General features: G+C 42.2%; 3 protein-coding genes and 1 non-coding gene across 4 annotated transcripts in view; 2 read left to right on the top strand and 2 right to left on the bottom strand.

Moving 5' to 3' along the window:
- Positions 1–3,931, top strand: part of LOC147444851 (receptor-like cytoplasmic kinase 176) — a 35,278-nt gene extending 31,347 nt beyond the window's left edge. The window contains exons 2-6 of the mRNA XM_086527377.1: positions 1,748–2,094; positions 2,182–2,317; positions 2,417–2,553; positions 2,715–2,838; positions 2,937–3,931. Of these exons, the coding sequence (XP_086383503.1) occupies positions 1,748–2,094; positions 2,182–2,317; positions 2,417–2,553; positions 2,715–2,838; positions 2,937–3,355 (1,163 nt within the window). The 3' untranslated portion in view covers positions 3,356–3,931. The remainder of the gene's footprint in view (positions 1–1,747; positions 2,095–2,181; positions 2,318–2,416; positions 2,554–2,714; positions 2,839–2,936) is intronic.
- Positions 3,932–4,069: 138 nt separating this feature from the next.
- Positions 4,070–9,485, top strand: LOC147444849 (uncharacterized). The gene has a single exon (XM_086527378.1). The coding sequence runs from the start codon at positions 6,660–6,662 to the stop codon at positions 7,662–7,664; it is 1,005 nt and encodes a 334-aa protein (XP_086383504.1). The 5' UTR covers positions 4,070–6,659; the 3' UTR covers positions 7,665–9,485.
- Positions 7,712–7,783, bottom strand: TRNAK-UUU (transfer RNA lysine (anticodon UUU)). The gene has a single exon. It is a non-coding gene; the product is annotated as a tRNA-Lys (tRNA).
- Positions 9,486–9,624: 139 nt separating the features above from the next.
- LOC147444848 (zinc finger CCCH domain-containing protein 30-like) lies at positions 9,625–12,460 on the bottom strand. The gene is made up of 2 exons (XM_086527376.1): positions 12,184–12,460; positions 9,625–12,101 (listed from the first exon to the last, which is right to left on the bottom strand). Exon 2 carries the CDS (start codon positions 12,087–12,089, stop codon positions 10,134–10,136), a length of 1,956 nt encoding a protein of 651 aa, XP_086383502.1. The 5' UTR covers positions 12,090–12,101; positions 12,184–12,460; the 3' UTR covers positions 9,625–10,133.
- Positions 12,461–23,007: the final 10,547 nt, after the last annotated feature.

The following is a 23,007-nucleotide window of genomic DNA, read 5'->3' as shown; positions in this document are numbered from 1 at the left end:
GTCGACCACCACTGTCAAGTTTCAACTGCTATAACATGTCCGTCCAAACTCCGTTTGAGACGCCGTCACTTTCTTCTAGCTAAGCACAATGCATATCATGCTCCAAAACCCCTTCAAGTCCCAAAAAACACCTGATGGCACGCCTTTCGAGGCGGCCTACCCGGCACAAACCTAGCTCCTTACAAAACTTCGACCAACCGTATCTTGGCATCCAGGACTCCGATCAACGATCTGAAAAGATTGACACGCTCCTTAAATCAAGCACTGGACACCCATAGCTCCAAACTGGCTTGGACTACTTGGCATCACTTGGCCTATCCGTCTCGGATCTGCAATCACTTCCAACTTCAAACTCAAATATCTTGCAGTCTACAACTCCGTTTGACGAGCCGTCTGGACCTGTTCCTTCAGCACTTCAAGCTCTACATATCTGAACCAAAAACTAGCACCTCGGACATTCTTTACCTGCCACCCTGTTTGGCCCTATCTAGAGCCTATCTTGGTCTAGAAACCCACATAAAGCATACATCTCCAACCTCTTGCTGACATAACAGCTGTTAACTTTATTCATAAGTTAGCAAAACCTCGAATAAGTATGCAGATTTGCATCTTTCACCCTGTGCCTGCAAAGCGGCACGACAGCGCAATCGTGTGTAAGCCTTAAGGTTGAAGAATCATTGCAAAGCATGTGGAGTAACGGGTGTGTATGGCTCTCTTCTAACATATAGGTTAAATACAACCTAATTTAAGTATATTTTAAGCTTACCGTTCCGGCCCCCGTTCCCGTTCCGCTTTTCTGGGGGGCCCGTTCCGGAAACGTTCCGGAGGCCCTCGTTCCCGTTTCTGTTCCCGTTCCAAGTAACTTTGCCGCTCCCAGACTACGACCACAAGCATCACAATAAACTTCGAATGGCTTTTGCAGTCTGGCAAAGCCAACACTGTCTAGTAGTCAATTTTGAAAAGTAGTCACCTTTGACGGCCCCCAAGAGAAAGGGACTCCTTTCTGAGTCAATAAGTGCAAAAAAGGCGAAGCCATCTCTGCAAACTTCCGAATGAACCACCGGTAGTAAGAGCACAAGCTCAAAAAGCTTCTAACTTCATGAACATTCTTCAAGTGAGGCCGGGTCCATCTGTACTCTTGCTATTGAGGCGATGTGTCCCAAGGAATGTATCTCCGGCAAGAAAAACTCGCTCTTTTTGGCATTAGTAACCAATCTACGATCGCACAATGCCTAAAAGACCTGTAGCAGATGGTGTCGGTGCTTTGCTTCATTCTTGGAGAAAACTATAATATTATCAAAGAAAGTGCCCACAAAAGATCATGTTAAATGAAGAACACACACAGACTATTTACTTCATATTTAAGAGATATAGTAATCTTTTCAATTAAGCAAACTTATAAGAAATTCGTACCTTTCCTAACTCTCAGCAGAATAACTTTTTGAACTGTCTGTGCACAAGGACAGCAATTTTGTTCAGGATTCTGCTGCTTATTCCTGTTTCTCTTCGTTTTTTTCCATTTCGGAATCCTTGGTATTCAGTATTTATTGTATTTTCCTGGCTTTTAAAATGTGCTAAAAGAAAAAGAGTCGCAATATGTTTTGTTTCCCAGTCAGAAGTCAAGAATTGCTACCCCGTGGGGTTAAATATGTTTGTTTTAGTTGGCGTTTCTCAATTATTTGGCTCGATCTGTAGGATCAGCTCTTGTGCATGCCTGATGGGAACATTTGTATGTGGTGAGATCCAGGTACAGGTACCCTAATTTCTGAAAAGAACAGCTCTACACAACCTTCTGGGCAGACTGGTTTGTCAGGGGCTTCTCTGAAGTCTGAGGGAAGGGAACGAAGTGTAAGTTTGAAAGGAGGTGATGATTTGGTCTTGGCTTCGCAGCTGAAAAGTTTTTCCTTCTTGGATCTCAAGTCTGCAACCAGGAACTTCCGTCCAGATAGTCTTCTGGGAGAGGGAGGTTTTGGCTGCGTTTATAAGGGCTGGATTGATGAACGCGGGGGTGGACCTGTGAAGCCAGGAACAGGGCTCACAGTGGCAGTGAAAACTCTAAACCACAGGGGGCTGCAGGGTCACAAAGAGTGGTTGGTTAGTACTCGCAGAAAAGTAGGAGTTTTGTTCATTTCTTTCCATTATTATCTTGTCATAACAAAAGCAAGTGTTTGATTTTCACAGGCAGAGGTCACATATCTTGGGCAGCTTCGTCATCCTAATCTTGTCAAGCTCATTGGATTTTGCATTGAAGACGATAAGCGACTTCTTGTATATGAGTTCATGCAGCGAGGGAGCCTGGAAAATCATCTGTTTAGAAGTAAGCTTCTGTTTCCAAAGCTATGTTGGGCTAAATTTTTTTTCTGATGATGTCTTTAGGCTCTGATATTATTTTAAATGATACTGTGGAAACACGCAGAGTCAGCTTCGCCTCTTGCCTGGAGTACGAGAATAAAGATAGCTCTTGGTGCTGCCAAGGGTGTAGAGTTCCTACATAGTAGAGAGACGCCTGTCATATATCGTGATTTCAAGACATCAAATATACTTTTAGATGGGGTATGCTCTCTGGAACAGCATCAACATAAGTATACAGCATTTTTATCAGCTTGAGCTATCATTATTCTAGGATTACCTATTTAAGAAACCTTTCCCCCTTAGAGGGTAGGGGAACCTTAAATTTTTGCTTTTCAGCTTCTGACTGTACAAATTGCATGCAGGACCACATGGCAAAACTCTCTGACTTTGGTCTTGCCAAGGATGGTCCGCAAGAGGGTAAAAGTCATGTGTCAACACGTGTAATGGGCACTTATGGATACGCAGCACCAGAATATGTGATGACTGGTAAGTCACAAGTGTCCCAAATTGCAAGCATTCATGCAATTGAGTCTTTTACTTGATTCTCAGCAGGTTTTTGCGTGTCACTTTATCCCGTATTGCAGGCCACTTAAGCTCGAAAAGTGACATTTACAGCTTTGGTGTAGTGTTGCTTGAGTTGCTTACTGGCAAGCGGTCCATGGATAAAACAAGACCTAATGGAGAGCAAAATCTGGCCGTATGGGCTCGACCTTACCTAAATGGTAGGGCTAGGCTTTTGGAGATCATAGATCCACGGCTAGAGAACAATTATTCGGTAAAAGGGGCCCTCAAAGCAGGGCAGCTAGCATTTGTCTGCTTGAGCCGAGACCCAAAAGCAAGACCATCAATGGGATACATAGTTGAGGTGCTTGAGCTGATACAAGGCATGCAGGATACAGCGAGTTCAGCTGACGCTGCTCAAGTTAGTGCAGGAGAGAAGAATAGACAGACTTATCTCCCTTCTGGTTTTTTACAAAAGATGGGTAAGCGTGGCACTGTATGATCTTCACATAGATTCTGCCCATCCCCTGTGGTCCTTGTAAGTACCTTACACTCTACAAGGCCGCAAGCTTGTGTGTGTGCGCATATTGTACCATTGCCATGTAGCCATGTCAATTTTCAAAGTCGCATAAAGGAACGCTCTCAACTCACCAAAAGAGTGCTTTGTACTACTATAGGCAGCTGCTGAATGGCTGAGGGAACCAAGGAAGATAATGCATTTTGTCTTTTGGATTTTTGGATCCCGCTGAAACCGAGAATGCCAGCAAAATATGTTTCAATGAAGGAATAACGAGGGCCCAAACCTGTAGGCTTGCTACTGCCAACCTGTACATCATTACCTGTAGCTATTGTATCAATTTGCTTGCTTTATTGAGGATATGTCCCATGTGCAACAATCCTAGACGCTATCGGCATGTATCACATTCGTGTCTGACCCACAATTGGACTTATTATCGATCAGCTATGCTCGTGTCCCTTGTAATTGAAGGGGCAGGCAAGTTATTTCTCATCAACAACAAGACATTAGTGTCTTGAGTTGGTCGTTTGTCTGTGGCACAGTAATGAAGAATTTGTAGTGTCTGCAGTGTATGTGTTTTGAAGTGCACATCAGGTGCAACGAATTGTGCTGCTTGTAGGGAGGACTGTTTGCTTGCTGGCCATTAGAATGAGACAAACCCTAAAAATAATATTTTGGCCATCCAAAGAAGTTAACAATCTCAAATATGCTGGCAAACATGATGCTAACAGCTTTGGCAAGATGTTGGAAGCTTACAAGCTTCAAAAATGTTGCACCAAGCTCAGGTTTTTTGGAGATAATATCTAGATGGTGGGTAGTATTGAAATGTCGAATTCTTTAACATATAGAGCATATAATGGCCCTCATAACTTGGTCAATCTAGAAAGTAGAGACATGTGGCCAAACCACTAGTTTTGCCTTAATTGTATTTTGATGGTACAGTATCAGTAGATAGGGGGCTTAGCTCAGACCATGAGGAAGGAGGATGTTGAACTTCATCAAAATATAATGGTAGCATGATTGATTGTTGACTTTTCCTACATGTAAGGCTGGCCAAAACTAGGCTTCAAATCACCATCCATTGCGACTTAAAAAAGTCGTTCAAACATGGTTAGAGTGAGCTAGACATGTGATTTGGAAGTGACCCTACATACCTCAATAGGAAGAGCTTTGCTCTTAAGCTTGGAGATTAAAATTTGAGTGGATTTGCACATACTCTTGCCTCGGCAGTACAGCTATCATGAAGAGAGAAAGTTCTCTTGTTTGTTGAGTTCTTGTTCTTGCTATATGGTGTTTTCCCACACTCGTCTCATGGTGTTGCAAAAATCAGAACCTATTTTGAAGTACCTTGTGTTGTTTGTTATGCTTTCCAATTCCTTCCCATATGTGTGCTTTGCTCCATCCTAGTAATACCCTTGCAAAAGTGATATTTGATAAGTACCTCTTCATGCCCTTATTACTGAAGTAGATATTGTTGAATAATCATGCTTTGCAGCAATCTTCACCCTTGAAGTTCAAGGAACTTGGCTTCAAATTATAATTTTCATTACAACTTAATGTTTAAATTAGTTGCTAAATGCTCACCTAAAAAACAAACGGAAGTTGCTATAATCGATAACATTCAAACATTCTATTACTGAATTTAAAGCTACCATATGCACAGTAGAAGCAACATCGCGACACAGAAGGATACCTAACAGGTAAACAACATTCTAGCATCGAGCCCTTGAAAATAAGCTTCAGAGAATTTACAATTCTCTTCTGGAATAGAGAAGTAGCAGCCAGGAGGTCATATAACTCTGGTATCTATAACAAATGAACCAAGTCACCTAAAAACAAACCCATAGATTTCCCACCTAAAATTGAAATGACCGAGGTTGTGTACAGTGGTAAAGCCATTGTCTTCTTGGGAGGGGGTGGGGGGCGGCACCATTATTATGCCATAGCAATGCGGTAAGGCCACGGTCGGTCACCCACGGTCACATTAATTGTTAGAGATTTCTACATGCAGTGAAAAAGACTTGATCAAAGTCTTTTAGAGCTTGATATGTATATTTGTGGGCTCCATATGGAAAAAACCAAGGCCGTTCAAAAGAAGCAAAAGAAGGAAGAAAAAAATAAAAAATCAAACCCAATGTACCAAAGGAGGAATTAATGGGTAAATTTGCTAAAGGCCATTTTCTATCCTATAGAAACAGACGGTCGACGGTTCAGATCGTTCCGAATTCATGGCCATTGATCCCCTTATAGGTGTCATTTAGTCCTTCAGGAGATCGACTTAGGTTGGGTTCAGTTTCTGGGTTCAAACTGAACCGACGGAAGAAACAAGCCTTCCTAAATGTGCCGCCGCCTAGTGTGAACATTGGAGGAGGAAAAGTGAAAAAGTGAAGGGGGCTAAGAGAGGCCATCAACTCTTCCGAGGGGGCGGGGGGGGGGGGGGTTGGAAGAAAAATGGAGGGCCCGGCGGAAGAGTGCCTCAACTCCAACCAATTAAATTCTACCATGGAGGATCGACGCCCCTTTGCTGTTTTCTTCCGCTGCCTAGTCTGAACTTACCCTTGAATGGCATCGAACGGTGAGGATCTTTTGCTTTTGAGGGTCACGATTTTTCCACGTGGAAGTCTAGTATGCTAGCCGCGCAACCAGATAGAGCGTCTTATGAAGGTGGCGGCGGTTGTGACGGTTGGTTGTTACGAAATCGACAGACTGCAGAGAGCGCGATGATGGCGAGAGGGCGGGGAGTAAGCGCAAGAATGAGAAATCCATCATAAAAGCAGGAGCGAGAAGGCGAGAGAGATGCGTTTGCAGACCCTGCTCATTATCAGCGCAGTGCTTGTCTACCATCGCTACTTTCCCACCTGCTTGGTCTGCCTCTTCTTCTACCTCCTTATCGCCACCTTCTTCTCCTACCTTCATCATTCTCGGTCGACCAACAGAGAACCCCGGCTCCATCTCTCTACAGCTACTCCTCCCCCTACCTCCTCATATTCTCCAGCAGACTAATGTCAGAGTACCCTCTTCTTGATTAAGCTTCGGTAACCGGTTTCTTTTCTAGTAAGCTTAATCTACCCACCCATGCCATTTCCCTCTTTGCAGGAATCCTGCAACGTCCATAGCTCTGCACTTCCAATGGCATCCCCATTTGCCCTTTAACTGTACACTGCAATCAATGTGGGTGTTATATATTTGACTTAAGGATATACAATTTGCAAGTGCCATTTTCCACCTTGATTGCACACTCAATATATACCAACAATTTTACCATTAAATTCGATCATTTCCATACGCAATGGAAGATCACCGAGTATCATCGATCAAGAGCCTTGCCCTCGAGTACCCTTGGCCAATAATGAGGAGGTATGGGTGGGGCCTTGGCATAATTCTCACCATCTCTGGCTTCATGACTTTGCTTTCTATTAACAAGGAGAAAAAAGAGAGGTCAGCCATATCAACCCAATTGAAGCTGAGGTCATGCAATCATGCCAACAAGGAAACCCCCTTGATCAATTCATTCTTAGCTCTTCCCAATGGTGAGTTGCTAGATGTTTCTACCCCCCTCACTCTCTACTCAAGCCTCTTCACACCAGAGGAAGGCATCAGAAAGTCGGTCTCTTTGTACGAGCTAAGCAATCTTGGTGAGTTTAAGAATGATGGTCAGTCAAGCGACGCCCCGGTCGAAGCTTTGAGTGCAAATAATGTCGCCATTCTTTCGAGCTCTCAGCAAGAGAACAAGGAGAAGCCCCCAACCTCTAATGGACTTAAGGAGAAGGCAACCACAAATGAGCTGAATCATGAGAGCCTTAAAACAGCTGATCCCCTTGTTGACATTGAGAACAAGATCAAAGCTAACAATTTGATAGGGAAGATTGAAGCTAATATTGAGGGTTTGAAAGGCAAGTTCTGGGGCAACGAGGGTGTGGGGGCGAGAAAGGAGACAAGCTCCAACGATGCAAAGGGACTTAATAAGGTTCATATGGTGAGGCTGGGAGGAATAACCAAAGCTAATGTGAAGGGGAAAGCATACAAAAGGAATCAATTATTTGGTGGGTGGATTACAGAAAGAGTTGGGATTGCTAAGGACAACTTTCAAAGCACAATTAGGGCCGGTTTAGGAGGAATAAAATCTAAATATAGGCTAGATTGGGCCCAGATTAGGATTGATCTCATTCTACTTTTCTGCATATTGAGCCTTGCCGTCAGCTGCATTTTCTACTCAGCTAAATCAAAGAGCGAGTTATTGCCCACAGAAATTGTGTATGTAAGGCCATTTCCTCTCGTCAGACACATTATTTGAGTGGCAAAACGATGCAAACACTGTCGCAAAAATTTTACAGACACGCATGCCTCCAGTGGGGTTCGAACCCACGACCATTCGCTTAAAAGGCGGATGCACTACCGCTGTGCTATGGAAGCAAGCTGGCCAGAAGAAGCAAAATAGTATAGGTTTTAAACTTGTCTCGCAAAAGAGAATTCACTGTTTTAAGACCTTCACCAGATTGCCCTGAAAATGGTTTATATAGTTGAGACAGGTTTCTAAGATCATCAAAATTGACCTTCACATTGTCAAGTTGTATAATCACTTGCATCAGGCATTTGGGCTATAATAATCCATGGGGTTCGCAAGCAGCAGGCAGAAAACAAAAAGAGGCGACGTAGGGAGTGCGGAGATTTTTTCCTTAAGATGAGTAGAATCTGGACAAGCAACACAAGGAGAGTTTCAAAATTGTATTTTGATTTGATTCAGTGGTGCTCCTTTAAATCTTTTGAAGGCTAATAACAATGATTGTATGTATAATGGGCATTATGCTGCTTTAGGAGTGATCTCTTTCGTGGTGACTAACGCTAAAATAATTGAGGTGCTATATTTTGTGAGGATTGAATAAAGTGCTAGTTTGACATTCTCTTCTTTATTTGAGATTGAAGGTTGCAACTTTCTTTACTACTACTCACATTTTGAGATGGTCAGCCATTATTATTTGAAGTGCTCTACAGTGTAAAACTTCCTCAAAATTCTTGCAAATCTCTCTCTCTCTCTCTCTCTCTCATTCATGGGTAGGTGTGTGAGTGCATGTATATGTTTTCTATGTCAATCACTACACCTTTTTATACCATCAACGCGGCGGGGGAGGCAAAAGAGACAACTGTTACCATATCGATGTATTTACAACTGGACACTGATATACACATTACACCCACAAGGGGCCACACTATGGGGCCTAATGGAAAAGTTGGTAACCCCCATCAAGTGGAGCCTGTGAACCTCCCTTTGGAGTTACATCACAAAGGCCCAACCAACTGAGCTACATACAGTCTTTGGGTACTACAACTTTTGATGACCTCTCCTTTAAATTTATGAGCTTTACCTTGATTGGTCTTAAGTTTCGAACCTCGACTAGGATATAATATTCAAATGAGACACCCAATTACGCAGCTGTGCATTATGAAATGCATGGTTATTGATGGTCAAGCCATATAGTTGAGAGATTCAGTCGGGGATCGAAGTTAGGTCACACACACTTCTATCTTCACCACAAGGGTACATTTCCATTAGCATCTCCATTAATGAGTCTCATACAATTTCATTCATACAGAAAAAAGAATTACTACTCTACTCCTACACTCGTGTTTTCCTGTATACAATAGAGGTTGTATATGTGGCTCACATGACAAATTAAATTACATGACCACCCCTCCACCTTTACATGTGTAAAGTGTACAATTTGGTTGGATATCAAGTAAAGGGATAGTCATTGTAACATAATTTGAGAGCCACATTACATTCTCCCTGTTCAGTCCAATTTGAGAGTTATTCATGCTCTCTACTTTTACTTAGGTGTGGCTCCCATTTGCTTTAATCTTGTGACATTGAATCTCTACCTTCTCTACCCATCTTCTTCCTCCTATTTTTCTTGCTTATGCTTTACTCTTTATTATCTTGCTTTAATGTGGTGGTCCAACTTGTCGAGCCCTTCACTTTTCGATCAGAAAATGCGCTTGCTTGGTATTAACAAGGCGCATCTAAACTCGTTTGGCCCTTCTGATTAATGACACTTTACACAGATCCACATAAAGCCATTAAAGATGTGAACAAACAGACTTTAAAATATAACATGTATGCCTTTCTCCCTTCTCCTCTACAACCTCCTTTAGAAGGCCGAAAGGTTAAGTCGATAGTATGCGACTATTGGTCACATACCATCACAAACACGAATATCGACCACATTGAACAAATGCTTCATGGCACAATCAGGGCAAGAGCTCAAAACACACAACAATTGAATTATAAGGAAGCCATACAAAGAGAGAAGAACCATACAAAACCTTAAGAGGCTAACACACTCCAACTTCCCATTTGTAGATTCTTAGATCAGGGAATTGAGTGACAACTTATCAACACTAGGCTTTTTTCTTTGAATGCATTTGGAGACAAGAATAAAGAACATAACTTGTAAACATTGCAAGGCATGAATGTGCAAACCTCCTCTAGTGAGATAGGGAACTATGGATATAGATACGGGACGACAAGTTGGTCGTCTTCTTCGAATGAAAGGCCGCATATATATGAATTGAGTCGTTGGGGGGGTACCTTTGGTGGGCTTAAGCCAAAAGAGAAAAGAGCCTATTCTAACTCAAAAGTGACCAAATTTTAAAGAATAGCTAGGTGAAAATCAAGTTAGGGTAAACTAACTAGTTAGGGATGGCCAAAAAAAGTGTGACTGAGGGTGTTGAGTTCGATTCCTGCCGTGAGTAAAATGTCTGTGTGTTATGCTTTGCATGAAAAAGATTTGCGAAAACGGGTAAGGTCGTCTCCACTCACACCCCATTCTAGCTTTCCAGTAGGAGAACCCCAATTGAGCCATGTCTCGTCTTCCCTGCTAGCAGCAGGTGACAAGCATGCAGAGCTCTCCATACCGCGCCTATGTAAAAACCCCACCTCTGCTTGAGCAGATGGACTAGAGCCCATGTTACCTGAGAAGCAGCTGGATGAACCCATCTGAGATGCCATGCCCTGCATTTGCCCCCATTCATCATACTGCCCTAATTTCATGCTCCTGCCTCCGCTACTTAATGGGTGCCTTGGAGATGACATTGCAGCAATCAGCTCCTCCAGCGCCGCATTTCCAACACCGCTCTCATGAAACTTCGACACCATCCGCGGCGATGATTGCATCCCCACTTGTAATGGCGATCTCGGTGACACCGCACCGTACATAACATCTTCGAAATTTGCCGCCGATGACAAACTCAAGCCAAAGCTCTGCAGCTTCCTGTCTCTCACAGGAGAGTTCAAGGCAGATGAGTTAGACGCTGCCACAACTGCTGCGTTAATGCGAGCCTGGGCAGACAAAGAGATTAAGTCCCTCATCGATTGGCCTTCAACTAGAGCCATATCTCTTGCACTCAGAGATGGCCTCAGCTTGCTGGGGTGAGATATGCCTTCTGGAAGGCGCAGAGTGGGCAGTCCTGGTTGGGTCCATGAGCTGCAAACTGACGAGGGTGACGATTGGCCCAGATTCATGCCTCCTGGCAAAAAGGGCGACGGTTTCACTGATGACGGAGAGGCACATGGCGATGGACATGTGCCTACCCCACCCTCTGTCGACAAGTATAGAGGCCGGACCTCTTCCTTGGTATGTGCAAAAAAGCACACCTTCCTTGCACAATTTGTCCCGTCCTTGCATTGACGGGTTCGATACTGCGCAGGATGTAGCCATGACTCGAAGACACCATGTGCATATTCACAGGCATCACCATGCCTACAAGCTCCCTTGCGAAAATCTGGGCAAGGGACACAACTGTAGTGGAACCTCCTTGGATCCCTCCTCCTCGCATTTTCTCCAGGATGTGCAAAGGGGCACTCTGTCCAATCATGGGAGTATGCTCTTGAACAGGTCCGCACCTTGAAGGAGTACATTCTGAACTCGTCAGTGGAGTAGATGCCGCTCTTGACATCTGAGGCAAGGACGTCAAAAGCGCGGTCAGGTGGGGCGTCTTGATTTTCAGAGGCATGAGAGCCGGTGGACTTGGGGGACCATGTTGCCGCAGATGAGAAATTTTGTGAGCTGCCTCCTGAGTTAGGATCTTGTAGATTTCTCATCGACTCCTCCAGATCTTCAAATGAAGTGTCGGAAACTGAATCCGGCAAGTTGACACTCCAGTCAGGTGCATCAGATTCAAGGGGAACATTCATGCATTTGTCAAGTGAAGCCTTATCTGTGACAAGAGAAGCCTCCTCTGTTGTTGCATTCTGGCTAAGCTGCGACATAAGCTTTGCATCTGCGTCGCGAAGCCCTTTGAGCGATACCAGGGTAGGATCTGCACCGTGCGTAAGCAAGAGCTGGACCACGTCTAGCATGTTACCAGTTCCACTGGCCATAGCACAATGCAAGGCGCTCACTTTATCTGCACCACATACACTGTTGACATCACCACCATGGGCTTCAAGATGGTCCAACAAATATCGAAGCACCTTCACGCTGCCGAACAAGGCCGCTATCATGATGGGGCTTCTTTCAACAGAAGCCATCTTGTTGGAACCAAACTGCCTGCAGTACCAGCTTGCACACTCATTTGCTCGAGCGTCCTGCTCCTCCATTGCTTGTTTCAAGCCTTGCAAGTCATCATTGGCTGCCAACTCCAGTAAATTGAAGCTGGATGACTCCAAATCATGATGACATTTAGTATGTGGGAAGTTTGAGCAGGTAGAAATGCCGCACATTTTCGCAGTGAGCTGCGGATGTACACAAAAAATACATTAGCAAACTTGTTACACAGACAAGGGTACAAGAAATTGAAAGAGGCGTGTGGATTACCTGTTGGAGGAGGGGATTCTCTGCTATGGGGCTCTTCCTTTTCACTTGTTAAAACATGGAGTGCGTGGTGAACTTAGAAAGAGGGCAAAGTCTCTTATGTGTGTGTGTGTGTGTGTGTGTGTGTGGAATGGGGGCTGGAGTCTAGAGAAGTCCACAGACAGCTAGCTACTTTCTCTTCTCCACAGAAGAGACTTGTTTGTGTATGTAGGCTGTGTGTGTGTGTGTGTGTGTGTGAGAGAGAGAGAGAGAGAGAGAGAGCGAGCTGGTTTGGATTGAGTTTTGGGTCTCCATTTGTACTTTCAAGGGCCTCTCTCTCTCTCTCTCTCTCTTGCACTCACCCCCACACTCTCTCTCTCTCTCTCTCTCTCTCTCTCTCTCTCTCTCTGGATGCAAGGATGCTTCCTCTCTCCTTCCTTTTTCCCCATTCCTGGTTTCTTCTCATGCTTTTTCAATGGCATTATGGGAAAAATCTGCATTTTCTGCTGCTTTTTCGCCCATCTCTATCCTGGCAAAAAAATAAGGGGTTGCTTTTGCCTGCAAACGTGCTTCCTTTCTTTTAAGGCACACGGGGATACACACCTACCCAAGATCCTTTGGTAGAAAAGAGCATCCCAATAAATAAAGAACACCAGATATTTTACAATTAAAAACACTTTAAAAATTGGCCACCCAATTGCGTTTTTCAGAACAGCATTAAAAAAATTGGGATCGATAAATCCTTAAAGTGCTTTTTCCTGATTTTCCTGGCAGCAGCCTGCTTTTCCTTTTTGAGGCCCCAAGATCCAATGGGATTGTTTGCGATTAGGAGATTATTTAAAACTTTTATATTTTCTGTTATTCCACGTGGAGGAAAAATATAGGGTTATTTTTTGCCTTGGGAATAAAGTAAAAGGAAATTGTCGGTCCATTGCAAGTGGACTTCGCCTCTTTCCACATTCAAACACGCATGCCACTGAGTCAACCCACGCGCACAATTAGGAGCGTAAGCACCTGTTCACGCGTAGTGTGTTTTGATTGGAGCGACTCATTTTACAGCCCACAAACAAACAAAGATGCTACCTTTATTATCTCGAAAAGTGGAAAGGGTCAAGTGACAAGTGACGCTTTTGGGATTTCCCCGCAGGAAATTTCTAGTTTATGCACTTCCTTTTTATCCACTGCTATTGCCCCTCCTAAAACCCCCACTATCTAATTTCCTTCAATTACTTATCATTAACATGATAATTACTTATCACTAGTACGACCGGGCGCCTTCGGCGGCCTCTCTCTCTCTCCCCCTCTCTCCCTCTTTATCGCGTGCAAATGGGATTGTTTTTGTTTTGGACTTTAGCCTTCAGGTCGCAGATTGAGACACGTGTAAAGGGCTCCCCCTTTCGTCATATTATGTTATCATTAACGTGATAATTACTTATCATTGGATGGCCTTGGACTTCTATTGGCACATCTTGAGCCTTGCCCTTGAATAAGAGACACATTGTAACTTTGTGTACTCTTCGTTTGTGAAAGCTTCAATCGCTTATTGAGAAAATTATGAGTTGCCCCATCTCCGATAAGTATACACACCTTGTATCTATTGATACATCCATGAAGGTGGACTATATCATGAGGGTCCACATGCTACTATCACATTCGAAGTTGTAAGCAAACACTCATGTGCATCTATGAAGTGAGACACTTTCACTTGAGCAATTTGAGAAAATGGATTGATTGCACTAATTGAATAGTGTGAATTGCCTTGTCCTTACCTTTGTGCTTCTATGCAAAGGAAAATCTCACTTGGTATGCTTGTCAGATAGACACTTGAAGCACAAATAATCCTTCTTGCATTTATGATTGTTGTTTTAAGAAGAAGATCGATTATCTATTGTAGGATAGTTAGCTCATATCCCTTTCTCATCCGCATCATATACTACTGCTTCAGAAATATCATCTTCCAAAGTTTTAGGATGCATGCGAGTAATCTTTGCTTTAACATCAGGTTGTAATTGTTGGAATTCGGATTGCACGGATGCACACACAACTTGGAGAAGATGAAGAAGCTCAAGGCACACATAGAAAGTGTATTGCTTAGTGCACAACATAGAAAGATAAGATAGCCCTAGAGTGATGGACATATGTACAATGCGTGGGGGAAAAGACATCCAAGTGAGGGAAAAAATGCCCTCACGGTCCTAAGTGTGTTCACACATGTCACTATCACATATATGGTAACAAATCCGTGATGCGGTGAACGACAGCTGACACATAGTGTGTATGGAAGTGTCATGTCCTAAGGACATGATCAATCCACAAATGGAAGCAAGCCAAAGCTTTGCAAAAAGCTTCAGACTTCTCACGAGGCAATGCCTTTGTGAACATATATGCAATGTTGTCTTGTGTTGACACATAAGCCAAGTTGATCTCTCCTATTGAGAGTCTCTCCCTGACATAGTGAGAATGCACCTCAATATGCTTTGAGTGAGCATGTAAAACTGGGTTCCTCGCAATTGCCAATGCGCTCTGACTGTCAGTGTAGATGATGTTGGTAGTGTCTTGTCCAACACCCAAATCATCCATAAGGCTTCTGTGCCATACACACTCAACCGTAGTTTGTGAAGACTACCATGTAATCAACTTCACAATTGGAAGTGGCCATAATAGATTACTTCTTGCTCAATCATGATAGGCATGAACTATTAGCATGAAACAAAAACCACTTTGTGGACACTCATGTGTCATAACAATTAGACCAATATGAGTCCAGAAAAGCATGCAAATCTGGCACCAATGATCCCCCTTTGTGATAAAACAACCCAAGATGTAAAGTGCCACTCAAGTAGCAAAGGATCCTTTTAACAACCTACCAATACTTAGAGGGCTATGCATAAATCCGTTGATCTTTGAGACTACAAACTCAATATCCGGCCTCATATTGCATACATAAATAAGGCACCCAATAGTAGAGAGTGACATCAACAAGATCTCCAACATCATGAAGACTCAATTTCAAATGTGTTTTCATTGGAGTAGCAATAGGTTTCGAGTCCTCAAGTCCAAACTACATAGTAATGTCTCTTTGTATCTTGCTTGACACAAAGAAATACCTCCATCACATTGCATAAACTAGATGCCTAAGTAATGATGCAAAAGACCCAAGTCCTTTATCTTGAAAGTAGCATTCAATTCAGTCTTGAATTCAGCAATGTATGTCTCATTTTGACCAATAATCAACAAATCATCTATATACAAAACGATGATGAGAAATACATCACCCTCACGATTGACATACAAAGTGCTTTCAAGTGTTATGAAAGCCTTCTTTAACCAAATGAGTGTCATCTTTCTCATACCAAGCACGAGGAGACTGCTTTAATCCATACAAGCTTTCTTGCATTTGCACACTTTCGTTTCTTGTCCTTTCTTGACAAAACCACGAGGATGCGCTACATATACTTCCTCAAATATATCACCATTCAAGAAAGCAGTAACAATGTCTAATTGATATACATTCCATCTAAAATGAGATGCTAATGCACATAGAAAATGAACACTACTCATATGACAAGAGCGAGCAAAAGTCTCTTCATAGTCAATGTCTTTTTGTTGTGCATAACCTTTTGCAACAAGTCTAGACTTTTGCGATCAATCTTACCATTCGGCTTACATTTCAACTTGAAAATCCACTTCATACCAATGACCTTTTTGCTAGGAGGAAAATCATATAAACTCCATGTTTCTTTTTCTATAAGGACATCATATTATTTTGATTGCATTGAAGCCACCAAATGTTTTGAATTATATGCTTTATCAAAAGAAAGAGGTTCCTCTTCATCACATAAACTAGAAACAACCAAAGCATAACAATCTGATGGATATGAATGTAAGGCAAGAACCTGAACCAGTACGATTAGACATACATGCATCCAATTTACTCTCACAAAAAGTATGCACCAGCCATTTTGACATACCCCTAGCTTCTTCATTCTCATTTCTTTCCACATCAAATACATCATGTGCATCTGCATCAGTAATAGGCTGATCTATAACATTTTTGAAAACCCCATAGGATGTACATTTGCCTGATTGGAACTTATATTTAAGTTTCCACCATTAAAAGAGGCAACAAGGTGTCATAAATGTCCTATGATCTTAAATTTATGTCTCTGAAGCATGATAAGAAATAGTAGATACAATCTTCCACAAATACAACATCTCCTGTTGCCTTTGCTTTTAGGACTGTAATCAACACTGACAACGTTATCGTCCAATTTTTTGAACTTCTTGTATGGAACCAAAGCATACACTAAACAACCAAAGATACACATGTGATCAATAGATGGTTTTCTTACCATGCCATGCTTCATAAGGAGACATATACTGCAAGGCTTTGGTAGGACATATGTTAAGTACGTAAGTAGCACACATGACAACCTCAAGCCAAAACAAATGTGGTAAAGCTTGACTCTTGACCATACATCGTGCCATCTCTGTGAGCGACCTATTTTTTCTTTAAGCAACACCATTTTGATGTGGTGTATATGGCATTGTATATAGGTGTTTTATCCCAAAACAAATGTGATAAAGCTTGACTCTTGACCATTCATTGTGCCATCTCCATGAGTGACCTATTTTTTTTCCAGCAATAACATTTTGATGTGGTGTATACGATACTATATATTGGTGTTTTATCCCACAACTAGCCAAAAATCCATTAAATTAATGAGACATATACAATGCATAGTATATCTAGAGATATTTTTATCCATAACCAAAAAATGTTTGAAACACATGAACACTCTGGACTTAGCTTTAAGCGGATATACCCATGCATGCCTGAAAATAATCATCAATGAAAGTCATGGAGTACATGCAATTAATGGAAATTGCCTATGAACTTTGAGAGTAGCGGAATTAGGAAATTAGGTGAAGCACTTTTGAGAGATTCTTTGTGAGCATAGTGGTTGAACTTAATTGATGGTAGCAACATAAATATGGTACTTAGTTAACTTGGCATGAACAATACTTTTGCAAGAGAGAGAGTTTAGAGAACATGACAATAGTTCAGGGCCGGATTCATATGGAGCCGGTCCCCCCTCCAATAGGCATTTGTATTATAGTTTCTCCCATCAAGAGAGACTTGGTACAATACAATCTTTGTGTTCCTTGTAACCTAGGTGATGCAATGAAGATGAAAAGCTTCATGCATCACAATCATAACATAAACTTGAAGAAAGCATTAACTATCCCAAGCCTCAGTCCCAAGGCCTCAAACACCTTCGAAGGTGGAGAGAGCTAGCGGGGAATGAGGATAGGGAAGAGGAAGAAGAAACATTCCATAGGAGAAAGAAATAGTTCCTCACTTATCATTACTCTTCTTGCTAGCATACATAATAGAATAGTAATGAAGATGGCAAGCTTAAGCATTGAAGCATGACTCTTGGTTGGATTTGCATTCCATAGCCAAGAGTGTTGGTGTAGGCTTTCACTCTCACAAGCTTGGAGAAGGAGGTGGTGTTCCTCAACTTTCACCAAGTGAGAATGGCTTTGCAAACGAGTGTGTGTTTGGAGTATATCCCCCTAGCACCCCCCGTCCTTGCTTTGGGCGAGTGGTGACCTTTCTGCATGTTGCAATCTCATTGGACTCCTCTCCCCCTAGCCAATCACATGTAGCATGCAGTCAAGTACATGGGTAGTCTTTTGACAAGTGTCCTCCTTACCCCTTAGAGAGAGAGAGCTTGAAAATATCTAGATATTTGTTAGATGGAAGTAGAAGATCATTGGACCCCTCTTTAGCCCAACCAATAGCATTCAAGCACACCATGTGGTTAAGCTTAGTGAGAGTCTGACATGTGTCCCATGTGCTCTTTTAGAATTCCCCTAACTTTGAGATTTTTATGCATAGGAAGTTTCTCAAGCAACTTCCTCATTACGTGTGTAGGTTGTCTTTTTGGCTCAAGCATCTTACCCGCCATGCATAGGAATCTTCTCAAGCAACTTCCTCATTAAATGTGACAAGTACCTCAGGTACCTTAGTCATCAAGGATGACAAGCACCTTAGGTGGAGTTCCCACCTCAAGCACAGCCCTAGCTTGCTTAAGTTTAGGTCGGGTTCCCACCTCAAGCACATCCCTAGCTTGCCTAAGTTTAGGTCGGGTTCCCACCTCAAGCACAACCCTAGCTTGCTTAAGTTTAGGTCAAGTTCCCACCTCAAGCTCAACCCTAGTTTTCTTAAGGTCAAAGGACTTTTAACACTAACCATTGGAGGTCTTTAATGAAGCTAACCCTAAGGTCTTTTAAGCTTCAGTAGTTAACCTTGCTCTTTGATAGACCATCTCTCATTTGGGTCCCTTTACCGCCCCGTGTTGAGATAGATCCGTAAGCTTATGTCTATATTCTAACCCTTGTTCCCGTTTATTATCCCATATTAAATGATCAATTTAATATGAGAAAATCATTTGGGTTCGCTAGATATTAGATATTTAATGACATTATTACCCAAGGATGGAGTTTGCAAAGGCCCACAAACATCACTATGCAGAAGTTGTAACCTTCATATAGCCCTTACTAAACCATCCTTTGGAAAATTTAAATGGTGTATTTTACCCAAAATACAGCCTTCACAAACATGCTTAGAAGGTGCTTCACGAGGCGGAAAAGAAGCAAACATATCAGATTTTTTAAAACGTAGCAAACTGGCAAAATTTAGATACCCAAAATGTGCATGCGAAAGTTTGGCATTTGAGAAATAATTTTAATGAAACTTAGCTCTTTTCAAGCTTTACAACTTGGTAGAAGATGTCAAAAGTTAGTTCTAAAATTATATAGATCATCTGATGGGATTATCAGAGACAAACTGAAAGTTCACTAAAGTGCACTAGTATTCCATATACTACTACACTTTGGAGATTCTTTCTATGAAACTCATAATCAAATGTCCTATGGATTCCACTCCTTTTCTCTATAATATACTTGTATAGATTATTCATTGATGCTTTAAAGAAGAGAGCAATTATATATGATGATCAAGGAAGCCACTAAGTTGCTTGGGTCATGGAGATCTTAACCTCCATAGTACTATGTATACTCAAGCTTCTCTTTGTTTCAAAGAGCTCTAAGAGCTTGAGTAATGAAAATCTCTTTGAAGGGGGTTGACCTTAAAAAGTCCTTCCCTTAATCTTGTGTCATCTCATGTTAATAATCTTCTTCTTAATTTTGGTTATAAGCATGCTGGTTGAAATGTGTATGCAAAAAATGATGCTTGGTTATGCACACCCAAAAACGTAACCTATGCTTAGGTTAGTCTATGTCTAAAGCAAGCTAAATCTAATTTAAGGCTTCACCTACTATCGAGAAAGTTTGTGTGGATGATAGAGATTTACATGTTCAAGCCTTTATTGCAGTTTTTTAATTATTACGTGTATTTTCTTGACAAAAGCAACAAGATAGGTTTGGTATATTTAGCTAGATTGTTTGCAAGTTATATGAGACAATAAAATTTTTTAATTGCATAACTAGGGTCCAAGGTTTTGCAATAGAATGATGAAATGAATATTCTTGGTGCAAAGAATAAAGATCTTGGGCGCAATCAATCGATGTTGCGATGACATTCCTACTAGAAAAGAAGGACTGTTAATGTTGCCACACTCAATGTTTCTTCTCGTATAGCTTACCTAGCATGTGCCCTCGAACAACATAAAGTTTGAAATATTAGATGACAAAGGCAAAATGAAGATGAAATGTAATTACATAAGGCAACTTATCACATCATAGAGCAATTTCCTAAGTTAAAGGTTAACAGAAAAAATGATGCCAATATGACTCTTCTAATGTAGATTGTGCCAATATTGTGTAGGAGAGAACATGCATTTAGTGAACATTGTTAAAAAAAGCTTTTTGTTCATGATGTGTGTATAATAGTGGCTACATAACTTATATGTACTTTGATGGTAGTTCTACAAAGCACGCTACGTTTTGCCATGATGTTCACTCTCTTCTTGAGCCTAATCCTAACGGGGTTATTATTGCTTGTGCTAACAATGTCTCTTATCCAACCAAGGGAGTTGATATAGGTTGCTAACTATTGCAAATGGAATCCCTTTCACACTTCTTGATGCATTGTAAGTACCAAGAATCTAGAAGGTTTCATTAGTTGCCTCTAGACTTGCAAAACTTAGTCTTGTTACATGAAAGGACTCAGGTACTACCGCATGCTCGTCTCCACCTAGCCTTACCCTTATATAGACCCCTAGTCCCTATATTAGGAGTCTCGTTGACCATGCATGCGTAGATTGAGTGTGAGGCCAAGGTCCGGTGTGAAGCAACTTGGGGGTTGCCTATATGCTTCACAACCTCATGCCTGATATTGGTATCAGAGCTTGAGTTACAAGCTAACTTGGGTGTGGTCTTTGCATGCATGCAAACCATGGAGAAGAGGATGAAGAACCTCGGCTACATAGCGTGGGGAATGTACCTTGGGCAAAGGGGGTTGGGGAGTCGATCTGCACAATAACACAAACTCTCTCTCTCTCTCTCTCTCTCTCTCTACATGTTCACACTAGCCTGAGGGGCACTTCATGTTTTTGCAACAAGTCTCATCGAGATCTGCACCTCTCTCTCTCTCTCTGTCTCTCTCTCTCTCTCTACGTGTTCACACCAGCTTGAGGGGCACTTCATGTTTTTGCAACAAGTCTCACCGAGATCTGCACCGCTTGCGCTCTGTCTCTGTCTCTCTCTCTCTCTCTCTCTCTCTCTCTCTCTCTCTCTCTCTCTCTCTCTCTCTCTCTCTCTCTCTCTCTCTCTCTCTCATGTTGTATGCCCATCGCCATAGCTCCTTGTGAAGTTTTTTTCTCCACATGATGACTACCCAAGGTCAAGCAAAGGTCAAGAATTTGGCCATTTAAGTTATTCAAGGGTGCATGCACACCCTATGAACCCTAAGGATTTTTTATCTGTCCCTTGAGAACTCCTCCGGGTCTTCCCCGTCTCTGGAGTACCCACCGACAAGACGATACATTTACTGCAACACCTGGAGATTTTGAAAAATTTTCAACAAATTTATTTGGAAGGTATTTCAAAGATTTGAAACAAGTCAAGCTAAGGTTTTACAAAATTGAAGGTGTTTTGAAATTATTTGATAGTTTCTCCTAATTATTCGGTAAGGCACGTTCTTTGGAGGACTTCAACAATCATAATCAACATCAAAAACAATTTTGACAAGTTATTTGGAATATTGATCTTAGATTTGGCACGAAAAATTTCCATCTCTTGTGGCATTTGCACTTCCACTTTCGCCCTTGTGTTTTGCCAAACGATTCTTGGAAGAAGATATTCCTTTTCTTATTGCTCACACAACACGGTTTCACCATGGATCCAGACATAGACATGCATCATGCTTTCAATTTTGAAACCTTTGCACCCATTCAGCCTACTGTTGCCCCATAGCTGGCTACTCTCATGGAGGGTGCCCACATGACAACCGGCCAGGATGATATCATAGAATTGCTTGACATGTAAGATTTAGAGCAGCACAAACATGCATGTCTATTTTGAGTCAAATTTTGCACAACTGAATGCCAATGTGAGTAACATGTCTGATTTGCTTGGGCAATTCATGCAACAGTTGACCAAGGGCCCTATTAATGAGTAGCCTCGGGTTTTTTCGTGTCTTGTGTCTAGTATGCAGGAGCAAGGCTCCAATCCAAATATGTTTCCCCTTCCCTCTAAGAAGAGGTGGATGATTTGTTGAAAAAAACTAAGCCACCAACCCTGTGAGGGGAGGAAAAGAAGCGCAACAAAGATACTACATTTATTGGGGTTATCCTCTCTGTCAAAGACTAAGATTTAGGGTCATTTTTCTCTCAAGAAATGGGGAGAAAGGTAATTCTCTCACTAACAATAAGGAGGAAGTTTTTTTCTTCTCTTGAAGCTTGGGTAAGCGGAATTGTAAAAAATGGAATCTATTTTAATGTGAACACTTTGCTCAAGGTAGGGAAGAACATATTTTTACGTAACAATGTTAACCGACAACGATGACCCTTAACAGTAGACAGTGGAGTCAATACCGGGCAAATAGGAAGCTTGGGGACTGCCCAACGCTCCCTATCGCTTGGTGTTGACCTTGGTGTTAAAGCCATGACAAGCAACAATAACGAACTGGCAGCTTGGGGACTGCCCAACGCTCCCTATCGCTTGGTGTTGACCTTGGTGTAACCGATGATGGAGACCCTTTTGGTGATGTGATTACAATTCATGCAGAGGAGTCAATATTGGGCGAATAGGAAGCTTGGGGACTGTCCAAAGCTCCCTATCGCTTGGTGTTGACCATGGTGTTAAAGACATTACATGCGACAATGGAGTCTGCACAGAGCAAATAGGAGGCTTGGTGTTGACCATGGTGTTTAAGACATTGCATGAGACAGTGGGTCTGCACAGAGCAAATAGGAGGCTTGGTGACTGCCCAACCCCCCCTATCGCTTGGTGCTGACCTTGGCAAATGGGCATCGGCCTAGTAAACATTCACAGATATCACATTGTTTAGAGTCGGGGACTGGGCTTGTCGGTTCTATAGGTTCTTGGGCGATCGCCGATAAGAGGCGCACAACATATCTCATTTGATACTATTTTTACTTTGACCAACCACTGTGGGCGCCCATGTGTGAATGGGTTAAACTCTTATAAAAGGTCTATTTTGACCTAAAATCCGGATTTTGAGAGGTGTAAGCTAAGAAGTGCTCTTGCTCCATCTTTGTCTCCTTCTCTGTCGTGTGCTCATAGGTGTGTGTGTGTGTGTGTGTGTGTGTGTGTGTGTGTGTGTGTGTGTGTGTGAGAGAGAGAGAGAGAGAGAGA

This window comes from Adiantum capillus-veneris, chromosome 13 (assembly GCF_014529385.1).
Source record: "Adiantum capillus-veneris isolate H3 chromosome 13, ASM1452938v2, whole genome shotgun sequence".
In the NCBI taxonomy this organism is placed as follows: domain Eukaryota; kingdom Viridiplantae; phylum Streptophyta; class Polypodiopsida; order Polypodiales; family Pteridaceae; genus Adiantum; species Adiantum capillus-veneris.
The sequence above is the reverse complement of the archived record's forward strand: the minus strand, read 5'-3'. Positions and strand labels throughout refer to the sequence as shown.